This window comes from Carassius auratus, chromosome 19, assembly GCF_003368295.1.
Source record: "Carassius auratus strain Wakin chromosome 19, ASM336829v1, whole genome shotgun sequence".
In the NCBI taxonomy this organism is placed as follows: Eukaryota; Metazoa; Chordata; class Actinopteri; order Cypriniformes; family Cyprinidae; genus Carassius; species Carassius auratus.
Genome location: NC_039261.1, coordinates 1,161,875 through 1,177,084, shown reverse-complemented (window position 1 = coordinate 1,177,084; position 15,210 = coordinate 1,161,875). Strand labels below are relative to the sequence as shown.

General features: G+C 36.0%; 1 protein-coding gene across 1 annotated transcript; it reads left to right on the top strand.

The window, feature by feature from the left end:
* The first annotated feature begins 6,213 nt into the window (after positions 1 to 6,213).
* On the top strand, positions 6,214 to 14,719 carry LOC113119105 (proteasome subunit beta type-7-like). The gene is made up of 8 exons (XM_026288317.1): positions 6,214 to 6,432; positions 6,553 to 6,646; positions 6,911 to 7,008; positions 7,098 to 7,238; positions 7,811 to 7,926; positions 8,051 to 8,109; positions 14,027 to 14,178; positions 14,342 to 14,719. Exons 1-8 carry the CDS (start codon positions 6,374 to 6,376, stop codon positions 14,451 to 14,453), a joined length of 831 nt encoding a protein of 276 aa, XP_026144102.1. The 5' UTR covers positions 6,214 to 6,373; the 3' UTR covers positions 14,454 to 14,719.
* Positions 14,720 to 15,210: the final 491 nt, after the last annotated feature.

Genomic DNA, 15,210 nt, shown 5'->3' with positions numbered 1-15,210 from the left:
TGGTCACTCTGAATACACATGACTTGAAAGAATGAGCTAACCTATAAAGCAACCCTCTTTATGAATGTTGAAAATTGGAATAAACTGCAATTGCTAGGATGCATTTTATTTTGGGTGAATTTGCTTTTAGTTTTCTCAAAAAACTATACAGTAAAATGCCCTGAAAATAAATACAGTGATAGTATGGGTCACTCTGAATACATATACATTAAAATAATGAGCTAACCTATAAAGCAATCCTTTTTATGAATGTTGATATTTGGGAAAAAATGAAAGTGCAACAACAGAGTTTGATGTTTTGGGTGAATATGGTTTTAGTTTTCTCAAAAACTGTACAGTAAAATAACTTGAAAATGAATACAGTGATAGTAGGGGTCACTCTGAATACATATACATTAAAAGAATGAGCTAACCTATAAAGAAACCCTTTTTATGAATGTTGAAAATTGGAATAAACTGCAATTGCTAGGATGCATTTTGTTTTGGGTGAATTTGCTTTTAGTTTTCTCAAAAACTATACATTAAAATGCTTGGAAAATGAATATATATATATATATATATATATATATATATATATATATATATATATATATATATATATATATATATATATGAATGAAAATCATTAATATTATAATTTACAATCAGTAATAAACGATTTAAAATAATTAATGTACAACACAAACGAGTTAACACAAAATGAGTTAAGATAAGCAAAAGTATAAAGGAAACGTGTGTACGACAGCTTCTTTACATCCATTTGGACTGCTCTCAGCACCCGTACCGTAAGTGCATGATTACAAGCGCAAAGAAAAAATCCGCAACCCGCACACAAGAATATCTTGCTGCCCGCGTCCGCATTCACCAATCAAATATTGTCCCTCGACGCACTCGGTTGCGCTGGGTCCCGCGGTACTCCCAGGTCTCTACTTGAGTGTCGAATGCACATGCACCAATGCCTAGAAAAAATAGGCCCTTTTTGCGCTGCGTCATCAGGCCTAATTTGGTCTTAATCCGGCCCTGAAGGTGGTGCATTGCCATTGAGACTTGACCGAGTTCACAGCTGAGCGGACATTTCACTCGCTGGCTTCAGCGTCACATTTGCGTATGCTGTACTGCTGGAATTCGTGATTGGTTGACAGCAAATTTCAAATATTAAACGGAACGATAAAATAACGTTATTAACCGGTTAATGTCCATTTCAAATTTTCGATTCAGTTCGGAACTAAAAAAATTAATTTAGTTTCTGTTTCTGGTTCTGTTCCTGTCAAAATATCGTTCGTTTCTGGTTTTCGTTTTCGTTCCTTGAACCGGTTCAGAGCCCTGGCACTGTCTGAGTGCATACTGCCAATTGTCGACACAGTACTCCTTCCTCATCCACATACAACCTGTTTCTCTGCCTGTACAGATCAGTCAGCTCATCGCGACCATCTCGTCCCACCAACCTCGGCCAACGTTCTGTTAGCACGTAGTCAATTCCACACTCAATTCCTCTGGGGTCACTTTGGTCTCTTGTGTTGCTCCTTGTTCCTGCTCTGCCTCAGAGCAAATTGTTGTTAAGATGGTTGGACAACTCCCGGGCCTCTCTTCCTCTGGCTTCAGGAGAAGTGCATCCGTGACAGCAGTTATGACTCTTGGGCTAGCCTCTAACGAACAGGTCTGCATGTAACTCTCCATGTCCAGAGGCATCCTTGACAGCCCATCAGCATCCCGGTGCACACGGCCTGGTCTAAGGCTTCCTTTACCACTTCTGAAATGATATCAGGGTACTGCTCCATTCCCTTTGTCACCATGACCCATGACTCCACATCTGAAGCAGTGCTTGCATCGATCCTCTTCTCCTTTCTCCTGACAAGCTCTGCATCCCTTTCTGTTGCTGGACCTTCCCTTGACTATATGCTCAGGAGGGTTGTTTTGTCCTTTACAGAGTTCTGCAATTTCCTCTCTCAGGAGTTTAACCATCTCATATAACTATGATTCTCTCCGCCCCTCCGCTGCTAGTGTCTCTCTGCATCCCCATTTGACAATATCATTTGACTGTTCCTGAACCAACACTTTGGCTGTCATTTCATTCTGTGTGCATGGGTGAACCAGCATTTCTGGATTTGTGTAGTTTTGCCACTTTACTCCCTACGTCCTTCTTTTGTTTATTTGGTCTTTCTGATTCATCACTGGTGGCTTCGTTCTTTTTGTTTATCAACATTTTATCTGAGATTTTTTAAACGTCCAGGTATGGCCTCATCTGAAATTTATTATGATCACTGATCAAACCTGTGCCAACCGAGCATAGAACTAGCTCAATGGCTCTAAAAAGGAAGGCTTGTGGTGATTCATTGGCACTTTGAGTGATGTTCAACAATATGTAATAAAGGTCTGTAGAACTGTCCTCCTTAAAATGTCCCTTCAATATTGATTTCAGCTGTGAAAGAGTGAGATCTCTTTTAATTTCCAACATATTGCATAAACTCAATCCTTGGCTGATAGCTTTTATTACTGCTTCAATAATTTCTGCTTCACCATGGCCACTTTTCAGGCCCATTGTCAACCTGGTGCATCAAATTAGTGAATGACAGCTTATCCTTTCGCCCACTCTCTCCAATCTGACCGCAGACTTTGAAATCCATCCTCACAGTGACTTCAGGGGCCATGCCAATAAATTCTTGCTGTTCTTGAGGCTGATTTTTTCCTTTCTCACTCACTTTCACTTTTATTTTTCACATTTTATCTCTCATCTTCATATTTCCAATCTGCAATTCAGAGAGATTTTGCTGTGAATCCACCTCATTAACCACATCCTGTTCAATTCGCGAGCTGTCTGTATCCATTTTATTGCTATCGCCATTTTGCACATCCTCATTTCTCCCTACACAAATAGTGCTTTGCCACGTCTATCGACCTTCACCTGGTCGAGCGCCAACAGCCACAGTCTCTCCATTACCCGTTCAGCTAGAGCTTCCAGATCCATCTCATGCTCCCTATATGCATTCGCTTCAGACAAAGGGGTAACCTGAGGATGTTTCCATTTCATGTCTATTTATAACCTGAAGGTGCATGTTATCAGTGACGTCACCTGCCGAGGTTATTTAAGCCAATTCTTGGCGTGTTTGACACACATGCTTCACAACCGGTCGAATAAAGAATGTTCTTATTAGCGCTATTGAGCACAGCATCGAGAGTAGCTTTTGATAAGGGAACAATGTGTTTAAAGGTATTAGAATCCAAGATAAAGAAATGAAAATCCCGCAATACGCAGACAATACCACCCTTTTCTTAAAAGATCAATAAGAGGTTACTAGAGTAATGGAGATAATTAAAGATTTTTCTCAAATGTCTGGCCTATCTCTTAATATTTCAAAATGGGAGATATTGTTGTTAAAAATACAGATAAAATAGCAACTTGTGGAATTTCGCTTAAAGACGTAATTAAAGAAATTAAAATTAATTAAATGAACACATGTTATATTGCACACTGTAAATGCAATCAAAGCTTCAAAAAAACAACTGAGTCTTTAAGAGAGTCATTTTGCTGAGGTCTCCACTCATATGAGCTCTAGCTAAGTTGCTAATCAAGTGTTCAGCCCTCTGTGTACGCAATGCATAAATCCCCAGCCTTATCAGGAATCAGGAAGGATGCTAAGGTATTCCTTTGGCCCAGGATCACCAAAAACCTTAAACCAGGGAACTTTGTCTTCCAAAACCAATATACTGAAATTTAACCCACTTGTGGTTTAATACAAACAACGGTCTCAAAATTGCTTCCAATAAGTTGAAATGATTACAAGTTTTTACCTCACATATATTTTAACATGTATGTTTTATATAACCTGTGGAATTATTTCTGTGAGTTTACATTTCATTACAGCCTATTCATAGTTTTTTTTTTTACCTCAGTTATAGAAACTAATCACCAGAAGTTGCCTCATACATGCGTATTCTCTGTATTATGCATGCTTTATATTACTCAAGTTAATGTTGTGTGTTAAACACTTATCACGGCTAAATCTTTATTTACTTCCACCTCAACTATGGGAAGTATATGTATTTTGCACCAAGAGCTCACTCAAAACTCATCAACTCTTCCGTAAGATCCTTTGCTGAACTTCGTCACAGAAAGAGTCTCCCGCAAAGAATAAGTCTTATTTTGGCCACAACTTTCTCTGTGTTTGAGTTAATGGAATGATTTTTGGTGACAAATCTTATTTTGACCCATATTTTGGGAAAATACTTTGAAATTGTTCAAAAACTCAACGGTACACTCTGGGCAAATTCATTACCCTTTTGTTATGTTTGTGTATGAAAACATGCACTAAATTAAACTGCTGTAAAAATGTATCAGATAAATATTAAAAAAATTTTTTTTTTTTACATAAATCTATTAATAAACCTCAGTTCTGATCAAAACTACCAAATGTTTAAAATTAAAATCCAAGATTTTAACTCTTTAATTACCAAGTTCATAAATGATGTCTCTGATTTGGGAAAAAAACACACACAATTACATATTTTCAATTTAAAAAAGTGATTGTGGACTAGATATTTTTTATACATTTTATTACAGTCTTGGGCATATCAAAGATTAGTAACAAGATTGGCTTTGATGCATTGTTAGTTTTTGTGCAGCATTAGATTTTAATTTTTTACACTTTTTTTTACACTTTTTACACTTGCTGCTCTTCTCACCATTAAATTACCAGCACGATGACATGCAAGTGTGTTTGTTTAGTCTATACTTATCACCACCATCAAAAGGCAGCAGGTGCATAAATACAATTTTATTTACTCCATGTAGTTCTGAGAGTTGAGGTGTACATTTTGATTTTCTCAAATACATCAAGGTAAGTGCGCAAAGGTCTCTCTCACACACACTCTCTCTCTCTCTCTCTTTCTCACACACACACATACACACACAATATAATATGCTGTTATACTCCATATAGCTTCATATACAAGTCAGAAACTAAGCTTTTTTTGCACTGGCCTATCTAAAGGGTTAATGGTCCCACCTAGTGACCAACTGTAAAAATAACAAATGTTACCTCTTCTCAACAGGGAAAACCACCAACAATCAAGAATCTCACACACACACAAACACTATAATTTGCTGTTATACTCCATAAACAAGACAGAAACTAAGCCTTTTTTTGCACAGGCCATCATTTATGAACTTGGCAATTAAAGAGTTAAAATCTTGGATTAAAGTTGAACAGGACTGAAGTTGAAAAAAAAGAGAAAAATATGAATCTGACACATTTTTACAGCAGTTTATTTGAGTGGATATTCTCATCCCGAACATAACGCAAGGTTTAATGAATTTGAACAATGCAAAAGGCTTAAGGAAACAAACTAAGATTAAAGTGCTAGAAGATTGATTCTCTCAGGTTGCGGTCAAGAAATAGTGTCTAACGCTAGACACTTGGGACTCCATTCACCCTTCGTTAATAACATCACTTTTCTCTGTCACTGTTTGAATGAATGTTTGTGTGTTTTCTTTAGTTTAGTTTGTGTGTATAGAGTAGTTCAATAAAGCCTTGTTTGATTTTACATACTAGTGTCTTGTGCTGTGTGCTTACAAGTTACTGCCTTAAACTGTAGATTAAGTTACCTTGCTCAAAATCAGTTATCATAATTTCATGATATTATTACTGTAGGCCACGGGATAATATTTTGTCTAGAATTGATAAAATACCCTGATTTCAACTTATCGGTGGACGAATAGTTGATAAAGTGTTAAACGTTAATTCTGAATAATATGCATACTAATTTGGTTCTTATTGACTGTAATTCAAACCCCTTTGAGTTATATTGCTCTTAATTCCCTTATTAATCTTACAACAGTGCAATTATTAAAGAATACAACACAGATGAAAATATACATAAATATAGCTATGAAAGTATGAAATAAAAGTAAACAAAAATATATAAGAATAAAATATATATAAAAAGATGTATACTGTACTGTAAAATTATATATAGAATAGAAAATCATTTGCATGAAAGTACACTGTAGTATTAAATGTTAAGATACATATATTACTTTTATATATTAAATCAAGTATATTTCTACTTAATATAACTATAACTAACACTTTTTAAGCCATTTAATTAATTAGGCATATTTTCAGGCACTTACAAACAACTCTTAACCATCCAGTAAGCAATTCGTTCGACTGAATGACCGAGATGCGATCATGTGTCAGAAGTGAAAGTGAAAGAAGGATCTTCTGCAGTTTTGGGCGTTAAAAGCGCTGACACACCGACTCTTTGTGTAAAGCGAGGAGAGTAAAAGAACATAAGCGGTGTTTAGATAGCGATTTACTCCAGACTGATTGTTAGAGCTATAACTTTAGATACTATCATACAGTGCAGGTGAAAGATGTTAAACATATCAACTAAGGCAACGACCGGAGGATTCTCTTTTGAGAACACACGCAGGTGAGACATCGTTAGTTAATGACAACGTGTTCAAGAAATAAAATACAATGTACAATGATTGCTAAGTAGCCTACTATTATACATGTTGTAATGTTTATGATGTGTATATTATTTTTACAGAAATGCTGTTCTTGAAGCAAACTTGTCACAGAAAGGTTACAGTGCGCCAAACGCCAGGAAGACTGGCACCACCATCGCTGGCCTAATATTCAAAGTCTGTTTTATCAAAGCACCTTTTATTACCGATAACATATTTAACTAAGCCTAAGTACATACACATAATCAGTCATTCTTCAGTTATTCTGTATTTGTAATTTTATAGTGTATAATCTGCTGAGGTAGAGAAAATGAAAATGAAGTGTTTAAGTTATTGATTAATTGAAAATAAACACTGCAATACTAAATTAGTAAATTAATAAAATGGTGTATAATATTTAATTGAAAGAAATAAAAAAATAAAATGTGTATTCTTTTATAGGATGGAGTGATTTTAGGTGCAGACACCAGAGCCACAGATGACATGGTTGTAGCTGATAAAAACTGCATGAAAATCCATTACATAGCTCCCAAAATCTAGTAAGTCAGTCCCTTAGTTGCTCATCACTGGAGTTTCTGTCTAAACCTTTCTTTACATTGCCTGTTGTTTATTCCTCTCTCCACAAAAGTTGTTGCGGTGCTGGTGTTGCGGCAGATGCTGAGGTCACTACTCAGATGATGTCATCAAACGTGGAACTCCACTCACTCAGCACAGGACGGCCTCCTCTTGTCACCATGGTGACCCGACAGCTGAAACAGATGCTGTTTAGGTGAAGGAGGTTTGCCATATAGTTCAATTAGTTTGACTGAATGACTACATCACTCTGTCTTTAAATTATTATTTCTAGTAACTAATAATATGTGACACTGTACCACAAAAACGAGTTGCTGGGGTATATTTTTTTGCAATGGCCAACAATACATTGTATGGGACAAAATGATTGTTTTTTTCTTTTATGCCAAAAATCATTAGGATATTAAGTAAAGATAGTGTTCCATGAAGATATTTTGTAAATTTCCTACAGTAAATATATCAAAACGTAATTTTTGATTAGTAGTATGCATTAGAACTTAATTTGGACAACTTTTAATGCGATTCTCTCAATATTTAGATTGTTTTGCACCCTCAGATTCCAGATATTCAAATAGTTGTATCTTGCAAATATTTTCCTATGCATCAATGGAAAGCTTACTTATTTAACATTCAGTTAATATACAAATCTCAGTTTAAAAAAATGACCCCATGACTGTTTTTGTGGTCCAAGATCACATATTTGGCCATCTTGAAGGACTACTTCAGAATAGTTTTAGGACTAGGACTGATTGTTTGCCATTGTTGTAGGTATCAGGGGCATATTGGTTCTTCTCTAATTGTGGGAGGCGTGGATGTTAATGGCCCACAGCTCTATAGCGTCTATCCGCATGGTTCCTATGATAAGCTGCCCTTCCTTACTATGGGTACAGTTGCTTTTTTTTTTTACTACCTTTCTTTGAACATGAAATCTAGCAAAATGCTGATCTTAAAGATTAAAAAGCACTGTTTGCACCACCTGGCCTTATTTAGCAAAAACATATTTTTCAGGGTCTGGAGCAGCTTCTGCCATTTCTGTATTTGAGGATCGTTACAAGTCGAACTTGGAGGTCAGTCAACTGTTTATAGACATTCTTATTAATATTTTTACACATGGTATTGCATATTTGCTGTTACTGTAGTTGTAATCAAGGGGATATATGGACTTATATCACATTAAAATAAAATAAAATAAAATAAAATGTAAATATTCTATGGATTTTAAAATGGATTTCTAAACATGTTTTAACACTGTCAATGACTTACTGACGTGCAGCCATCTTGGCCCTGGAAATAAAGTCAAGTCAAATCAAGTCACCTTTATTTATATAGTGCTTTTTAAAATATAGATTGCAACAAAGCAACTGAACAGCATTAAATATGAAAATAGTGTCAATAAGGCAAAAAAAGGCAGGTTCATCGTTTAATTCAATTATGGCATCATCCACCTCAGTTCAGCTTAAATAGTATCTGTGCAATCAAGTCAACGAAAACGCTATTAATTAAGTGTCCCCAACTAAGCAAGCCAGAGTTGACAGTGGCAAGGAACCGAAACTCCATCGGTGACAGAATTGAGAAAAACCTTGGGAGAAACCAGGCTCAGGTCAGTTCTCCTCTGACCAGACGAAACCAGCAGTTCAATTCCAGGCTGCAGCAAAGTCAGATTGTACAGAAGAATCATCTGTATCCTGTGGTCTTGTCCTGGTGGTCCTCTGAGACAATGTCTTTACAGGGGGTCTGTATCTGGGGCTCTAGTTGTCCCGGTCTCCACTGACATTCAGAGATGTAGAGGTCCTTTCTAGATGCTTATGCACCATCTGATTTGGATATGTACTGGATCCGGGCGACTGCAGTGGGCCTCTGATCTGGATACAGACTTGATCTGGTGGCTACGGTGACCTCGGAATAAGAGAGAAACAGACTAATATTAGCGTAGATGCCATTCTTCTAAAGATGTAGCAAGTACATTGGGTGTTATGTATGTATTATATATCTAATTGATTCAGCCTAAAAATCTCTTAATGGATTTGAAAATTTGAAAATGTATTGATGTGTTATGTGTAAGACAGGTTAGAGAGGTGGAACTGTAATCTAGATTTAAACTGTAAGAGTGTGTCTGCCTCCCAAACAATGTTAGGTAGTTTATTCCAGAGTTTGGAAGCTAAGTAGGAAAAGGATCTGTCGTCCACAGTTGATATTGATATTCTAGGTATTATCAAAATACCATAGTTAAAATACCAAAGACCTTGAAAGCGTTGACCAATCCGAAGGCAAGAACCTGATATTCAAAGTAGGGCTGTCACGATATTAGATTTTTCATATCACGGTTATTGTGGCCATAAGAATTCATGATGTCGATATATCGTGATATCTATAGAAACCTTGGGGTGGGGAAGATATCAGTCAAATATTTTTTTACTTTGTTTATTGAGTTTTTCTTTTTCACCCAACGAGCATAATATTGATACTGATAAACGCAGGGCACAAGACTCTGGCTTTCTCTGTCTTCTTTTTCAGCTCTTATGAAATAACAAGAGAGAAAATACTGTCAAGTTCAACAGTATGATGAATAAATATTACAGTAAGATGCCATTTGTTAACATTAATGTATTAACGAAAATGAATGAACAATGAACAATACATTTATTACACAATTTATTCATCTTTGTTAATGTTAATAAAAAACGAGTTATTCAATGTTCATGTTCATAGTACATTAATGTTTACAAACACAACTTGTGATTTTAACAGTGCATTAGTTAATTCTGAAATTAACATGAACTAAGATTAATAAATGCTGTGGAAATATTGTTCATTATTATTTATGTTATTTATATATGTTAACTAATGCAGTTTTAACTAATGAACCTTATTGAAGAATGACCACAGATGAGGCATTAAGTGCAGTTGATTTTGATATTCTAGGTATTATCAAATTGCCTGAGTTTTGAGAACGTAGCGGACATAGAGGATTATAATGTAAAAGGAGCTCATTCAAATACTGAGATGCTAAACCATTCAGGGCTTTATAAGTAATAAGCAATATTTTAAAATCTATACAATGTTTGATAGGGAGCCAGTGCAGTGTTGACAGGACCGGGCTTATATGGTCATACTTCCTGGTTCTAGTAAGAACTCTTGCTGCTGCATTTTAGACTAGCTGTAGTTTGTTTACTAAGCGTGCAGAACAACCACCCAATAAAGCATTACAATAATCTAACCTTGAGGTCATAAATGCATGGATTAACATTTCTGCATTTGACATTGAGAGCATAGGCCGTAATTTAGATATTTTTGAGATGGAAAAATGCAGTTTTACAAATGCTAGAAACGTGGCTTTTCTAAAGATTGCGATCAAATAGCACACCTAGGTTCCTAACTGATGACGAAGAATTGACAGAGCAACCATCAAGTCTTAGACAGTGTTCTAGGTTATTACAAGCAGATTTTTAGGTCCTATAATAAACACCTCTGTTTTTCAGAATTTAGCAGTAAGAAATTACTCGTCATCCAGTTTTTTATATCGACTATGCATTCCATTGGTTTTTCAAATTGGTGTGTTTCACCGGGCCGCGAGGAAATATAGAGCTGAGTATCATCAGCATAACAGTGAAAGCTAACACCATGTTTCCTGATGATATCTCCCAAGGGTAACATATAAAGCGTGAAGAGTAGCGGCCCTAGTACTGAGCCTTGAGGTACTCCATACTGCACTTGTGATCGATATGATACATCTTCATTCACTGCTACGAACTGATGGCGGTCATATAAGTACGATTTAAACCATGCTAATGCACTTCCATTAATGCCAACAAAGTGTTCAAGTCTATGCAAAAGAATGTTGTGGTCAATTGTGTCAAACGCAGCACTAAGATCCAATAAAACTAATACAGAGATACACCCACGATCAGATGATTTTTTTATTTTATTTTTTTCACCTATATTTAACCAGGAAAGTACTCGTTGAGATTAAAAATCTCTTTTTCAAGAGTGTTCTGGCCAAGATAGGCAGCAGTACAACCATACATACAACACAGAATACACAATAACATAAGACAACTAAAATAGCAGATACAACAACCACAAATCCTTAACATATCATGCAGAACAACTACAGCCAGATGTGGCTGTTTCCAAGTCAGTTAATATCCTCTTAAAAGTAACCAATGAGACAAGCTTATTAAGTTTCAAATTTTTCTGTAACTTGTTCCATGCAAAGGGAGCAGCAAAGTTAAATGCCTTTTTCCCCAGCTCAGTTCTAACACTTGGTACAGACAAAAGAACAAGATCCTGGGACCGAAGATTGTAAGTCCCTATATCTTTTACACTGATGTAGGTCAGAAGGTAGGATGGAAGAAGACCTAAAATAGCCTTATATATAAAAACATACCAGTGTTGAAGTCTCCGTGTTGACAGAGAAGACCATCCAACACGTTCATACAGTTCACAGTGGTGAGTGAGGACTTTAAGACCAGTGATGAAACTCAAAGCTCAATGGTGTATACAGTAGTATCCAGTGCATGTAAACTTTGATAAGATGATAAGAGCAGATCATTTGTAACTCTAAGGAGAGCAGTCTCAGTACTATGATACGGTCTAAATCCTGACTGGAAATCCTCACATATACCATTTTTCTCTAAGAAGGAATATAATTGTGAGGATACCACCTTTTCTAGTATCTTGGACAAAAAAGGGAGATTCGAGATTGATATATAATTAACTAGTTCTTTTGGGTCAAGTTGTGGTTTTTTGATGAGAGGCTTAACAACAACCAGTTTGAAGGTTTTGGGGACATATCTTAATGACAATGAGGAATTAATAATAGTCAGAAGAGGATCTATGACTTCTGGAAGCACCTCTTTTAGGAGCTTAGATGGTATAGGTTCTAACATACATGTTGTTGGTTTAGATGATTTAACAAGTTTATACAATTCTTCCTCTCCTATAGTAGAGAATGAGTGGAACTGTTCCTCAGGGGGTCTATAAGTGCACTGTCTGATGTGATAATGTAGCTGATGGCTGAATGGTTGCAATTTTATCTCTAATAGTATTGATTTAGAAGTAAAGTAGTTCATAAAGTCATTACTGCTTTGGGGTTGGGAAATGTCAACACTTGTTGAGGCTTTATTTTTCGTTAATTTAGCCACTATATATTTACAAAAAGTGTTTTCGTAGAAATGGATCTGATATTCAATAAGCCAAGCTTTATCATTTGTTTCTCTGTATTACATCTGTTTTTTATTTGTTGAACCTCAATTAAATTGTTAATCTTAACTTGGTTTGGACGTTTTTTGTATTTTGTAGTTCGGGGAACAGACACAGTCTCTATAGTGTGATATCTAGGTGAAAGAGTCTCGATGTGCTGTGAATTAGCTGACCTCTACTAGAGCCCCAGATACAGATCCCCTGTAAAGACCTTGTCTCAGAGGACCACCAGGACAAGACCACAGGAAACAGATGATTCTTCTGCACAATCTGACTTTGCTGCAGCCTGGAATTTAACTACTGGTTTCATCTGGTCAGAGGAGAACTGGCCCCCCAACTGAGCCTGGTTTCTCCCAAGGTTTTTTCTCCATTCTGTCACCGATGGAGTTTCGGTTCCTTGCCGCTGTCGCCTCTGGCTTGCTTAGTTGGGGTCACTTCATCTACCGTTGACTTGATTGCAAATAAATGCACAGACACTATTTAACTGAACAGAGATGACATCACTGAATTCAATGGTGAACTGCCTTTAACTATAATTTTGCATTGACACACTGTTTTCCTAATGAATGTTGTTCAGTTGCTTTGATGCAATGTGTTTTGTTTTTTTTAAAGCGCTATATAAATAAAGGTGACTTGACTTGACTTGCAAGTTCACACACCTTTTTAATGTTATTTTTAGTGATCTCCGACTGGCGAAGTCGAACATCATTAGCGCCGGTATGAATAACAATCTTACTGTATTTACGTTTAGCATTAGCCAGCACTTTTAAATTTGCCAAGATGTCAGGCGCTCTGGCTCCTGGTAAACATTTGACTATGGTGGCTGGCATCTCTATATTCACGTTCCGTACAATAGAATCGCCAATAACTAGAGCACTTTCATCAGGTTTTTCAGTGGGTGCATCACTGAGTGGGGAGAACCTGTTTAATGTTTTGATCGGAAACAGAAGAGTGGTGATTTGACCCACGACTACGCTGCCTCACCGTCACCCAGTTGCCCTGCTGCAGGGGCTCTGTTTCCGGAACCGAACAATGCATGCATACAGAGCGCGTGATCTCTGTGATGCCCAGATGGACAAAACTGACCCTCCCACCTCTGTAATAAACTCGGAGATTAGTCCCGTCCGAATTGGTAAATGAAAATCGCAGACGTCCGGTGGTAAGAATTGAAACTCAAACGTAGTTTAGAAAACTAGTACCGTCTGAATAGGGCTTATGTCTGAACTGAAATCTTGAAATTGAAACTTGAATCTCAAGAATATAAAAGTCCAAATATATAATAACATATAATAACATAATATGTAATAATATATTAATAGTATTTAGTAAAACGACATACGTAAAATAATATATATTTTTTATGAACTACAGTCCACTGAATAATTGTGAATAATAGAACAGTACAATATAAAACTGCTGATACAGTATATTATGATAAACACACACACACACACATATAAATATAATTATTATTATAATTATTATTTTCTTTTCAAATTTATTTTTCTTTATTATTTGTTTTCAAAAGCCCTTATATATGGGGCAAAATATGTATACATACATACATATGTATATTATTTCAGTTTTCTATTATATTTTGCAGAAATAAATAAATGAATAAATATTCAACCAATCAATCAAAAAAATCAATTAAAACAAAACAATTATTATTTGAACCAATTTTTGCACTGCATATGCTTTTTTTAATCCCACGTCTAAAACTCATGTTCTGTATTTGTTCTTTCCAAACACACTTCTACACAAACCCTTGGGAATGAAAAGTTGGAGGAAGCAAAGCAGCTGGTGAGAGATGCCATCACTGCAGGCATCTTCTGTGATCTAGGTTCAGGCAGCAATGTAGACCTGTGTGTGATCACAGACAAAACTGTAGACTATCTGAGAGGATATGACCAGCCGGTTCAGAAAGGAATGAGGTGAGATATATAGACTTCCATCAGAATTTTCCCATATACACATTGTTCTGAGGTTGCCAGTGTTCGGTCTACAAAAACACACAATTCCTGCAGCACTCTGTCTGAGTTTACAGCTATACATAAATGCTGAACTAAATATTCTCTCTTTCTTCCAATGAACCAGGGAGGGTACATACAGATACAAGCCAGGCACTACTGCTGTGCTCACAAAAACAGTGACTCCATTAACACTGGATGTTGTGGATGAATCTGTCCAAGTGATGGACACAGAATGAGACATGGAGTATATTCTCTGATTCACTCATTGGAAAATATGAGGGATACTGTACGTGTTTAGTTTAAAAATTTGAGATCAAGGATAGAGTGTATTTTCTTTGGGGTTTAAAATGTTTTGTACCCTTCCCCTGTATTCAGTTATTTGCATTTGAGCTGCTCAAAACTGTTTTGCAAACATTGTAAAATATTGAAGAGACCTGACGGATACTGAATGAGAATTTTCCTTACACCTGTCATTAACCTATTAAAATATATTTATATGAAAGATAAAAGACATTTGTGTATTTGTTCATGTAATAAAATTAAAATTCAATTCAATTAATGCATTTAGCAGACGCCTTTATCCAAAGCGACTTACAGTGCATTCAGGTTATCAATTTTTACATATCATGTGTTGCTAGTGCAGTGCTCTACCAGTTGAGCTACAGGAACACTAAAAAGCCTTAAAATTAATATTAATTTGTTGTATGCGAAGGGGAAATTATACTACTAGTTCACATTGACGAATATTAACCAATAAAAGGTTTTACAGTCTTTCTATAGGCACATATTTCAACGTGATGGGAAATGTCCCATTATGTTATTCCCAAATTAAAACAACACTTAAACCATTCAATATCATTTTCCCCAGGTACTGTAAGTGAATATTTTATTATATCTATTAAATTTAAGTTAGTGAAAGCATGAGATTTAGTTTTGGTCACAAATGTTACCAGTGGGAAGCATAACATCAGTAAAGACCCATTCTAACATTGC

Excerpts from the sequence above, each read along its gene's own strand:
- LOC113119105 (XM_026288317.1), top strand. The coding sequence starts at position 6,374 with ATGTTAAACATATCAACTAAGGCAACGACCGGAGGATTCTCTTTTGAG. Across the intron at positions 7,927-8,050 it reads GCTGCCCTTCCTTACTATGG|GGTCTGGAGCAGCTTCTGCC; the intron begins GTACAGTTGCTT and ends CATATTTTTCAG. Across the intron at positions 8,110-14,026 it reads GTTACAAGTCGAACTTGGAG|TTGGAGGAAGCAAAGCAGCT; the intron begins GTCAGTCAACTG and ends GGGAATGAAAAG.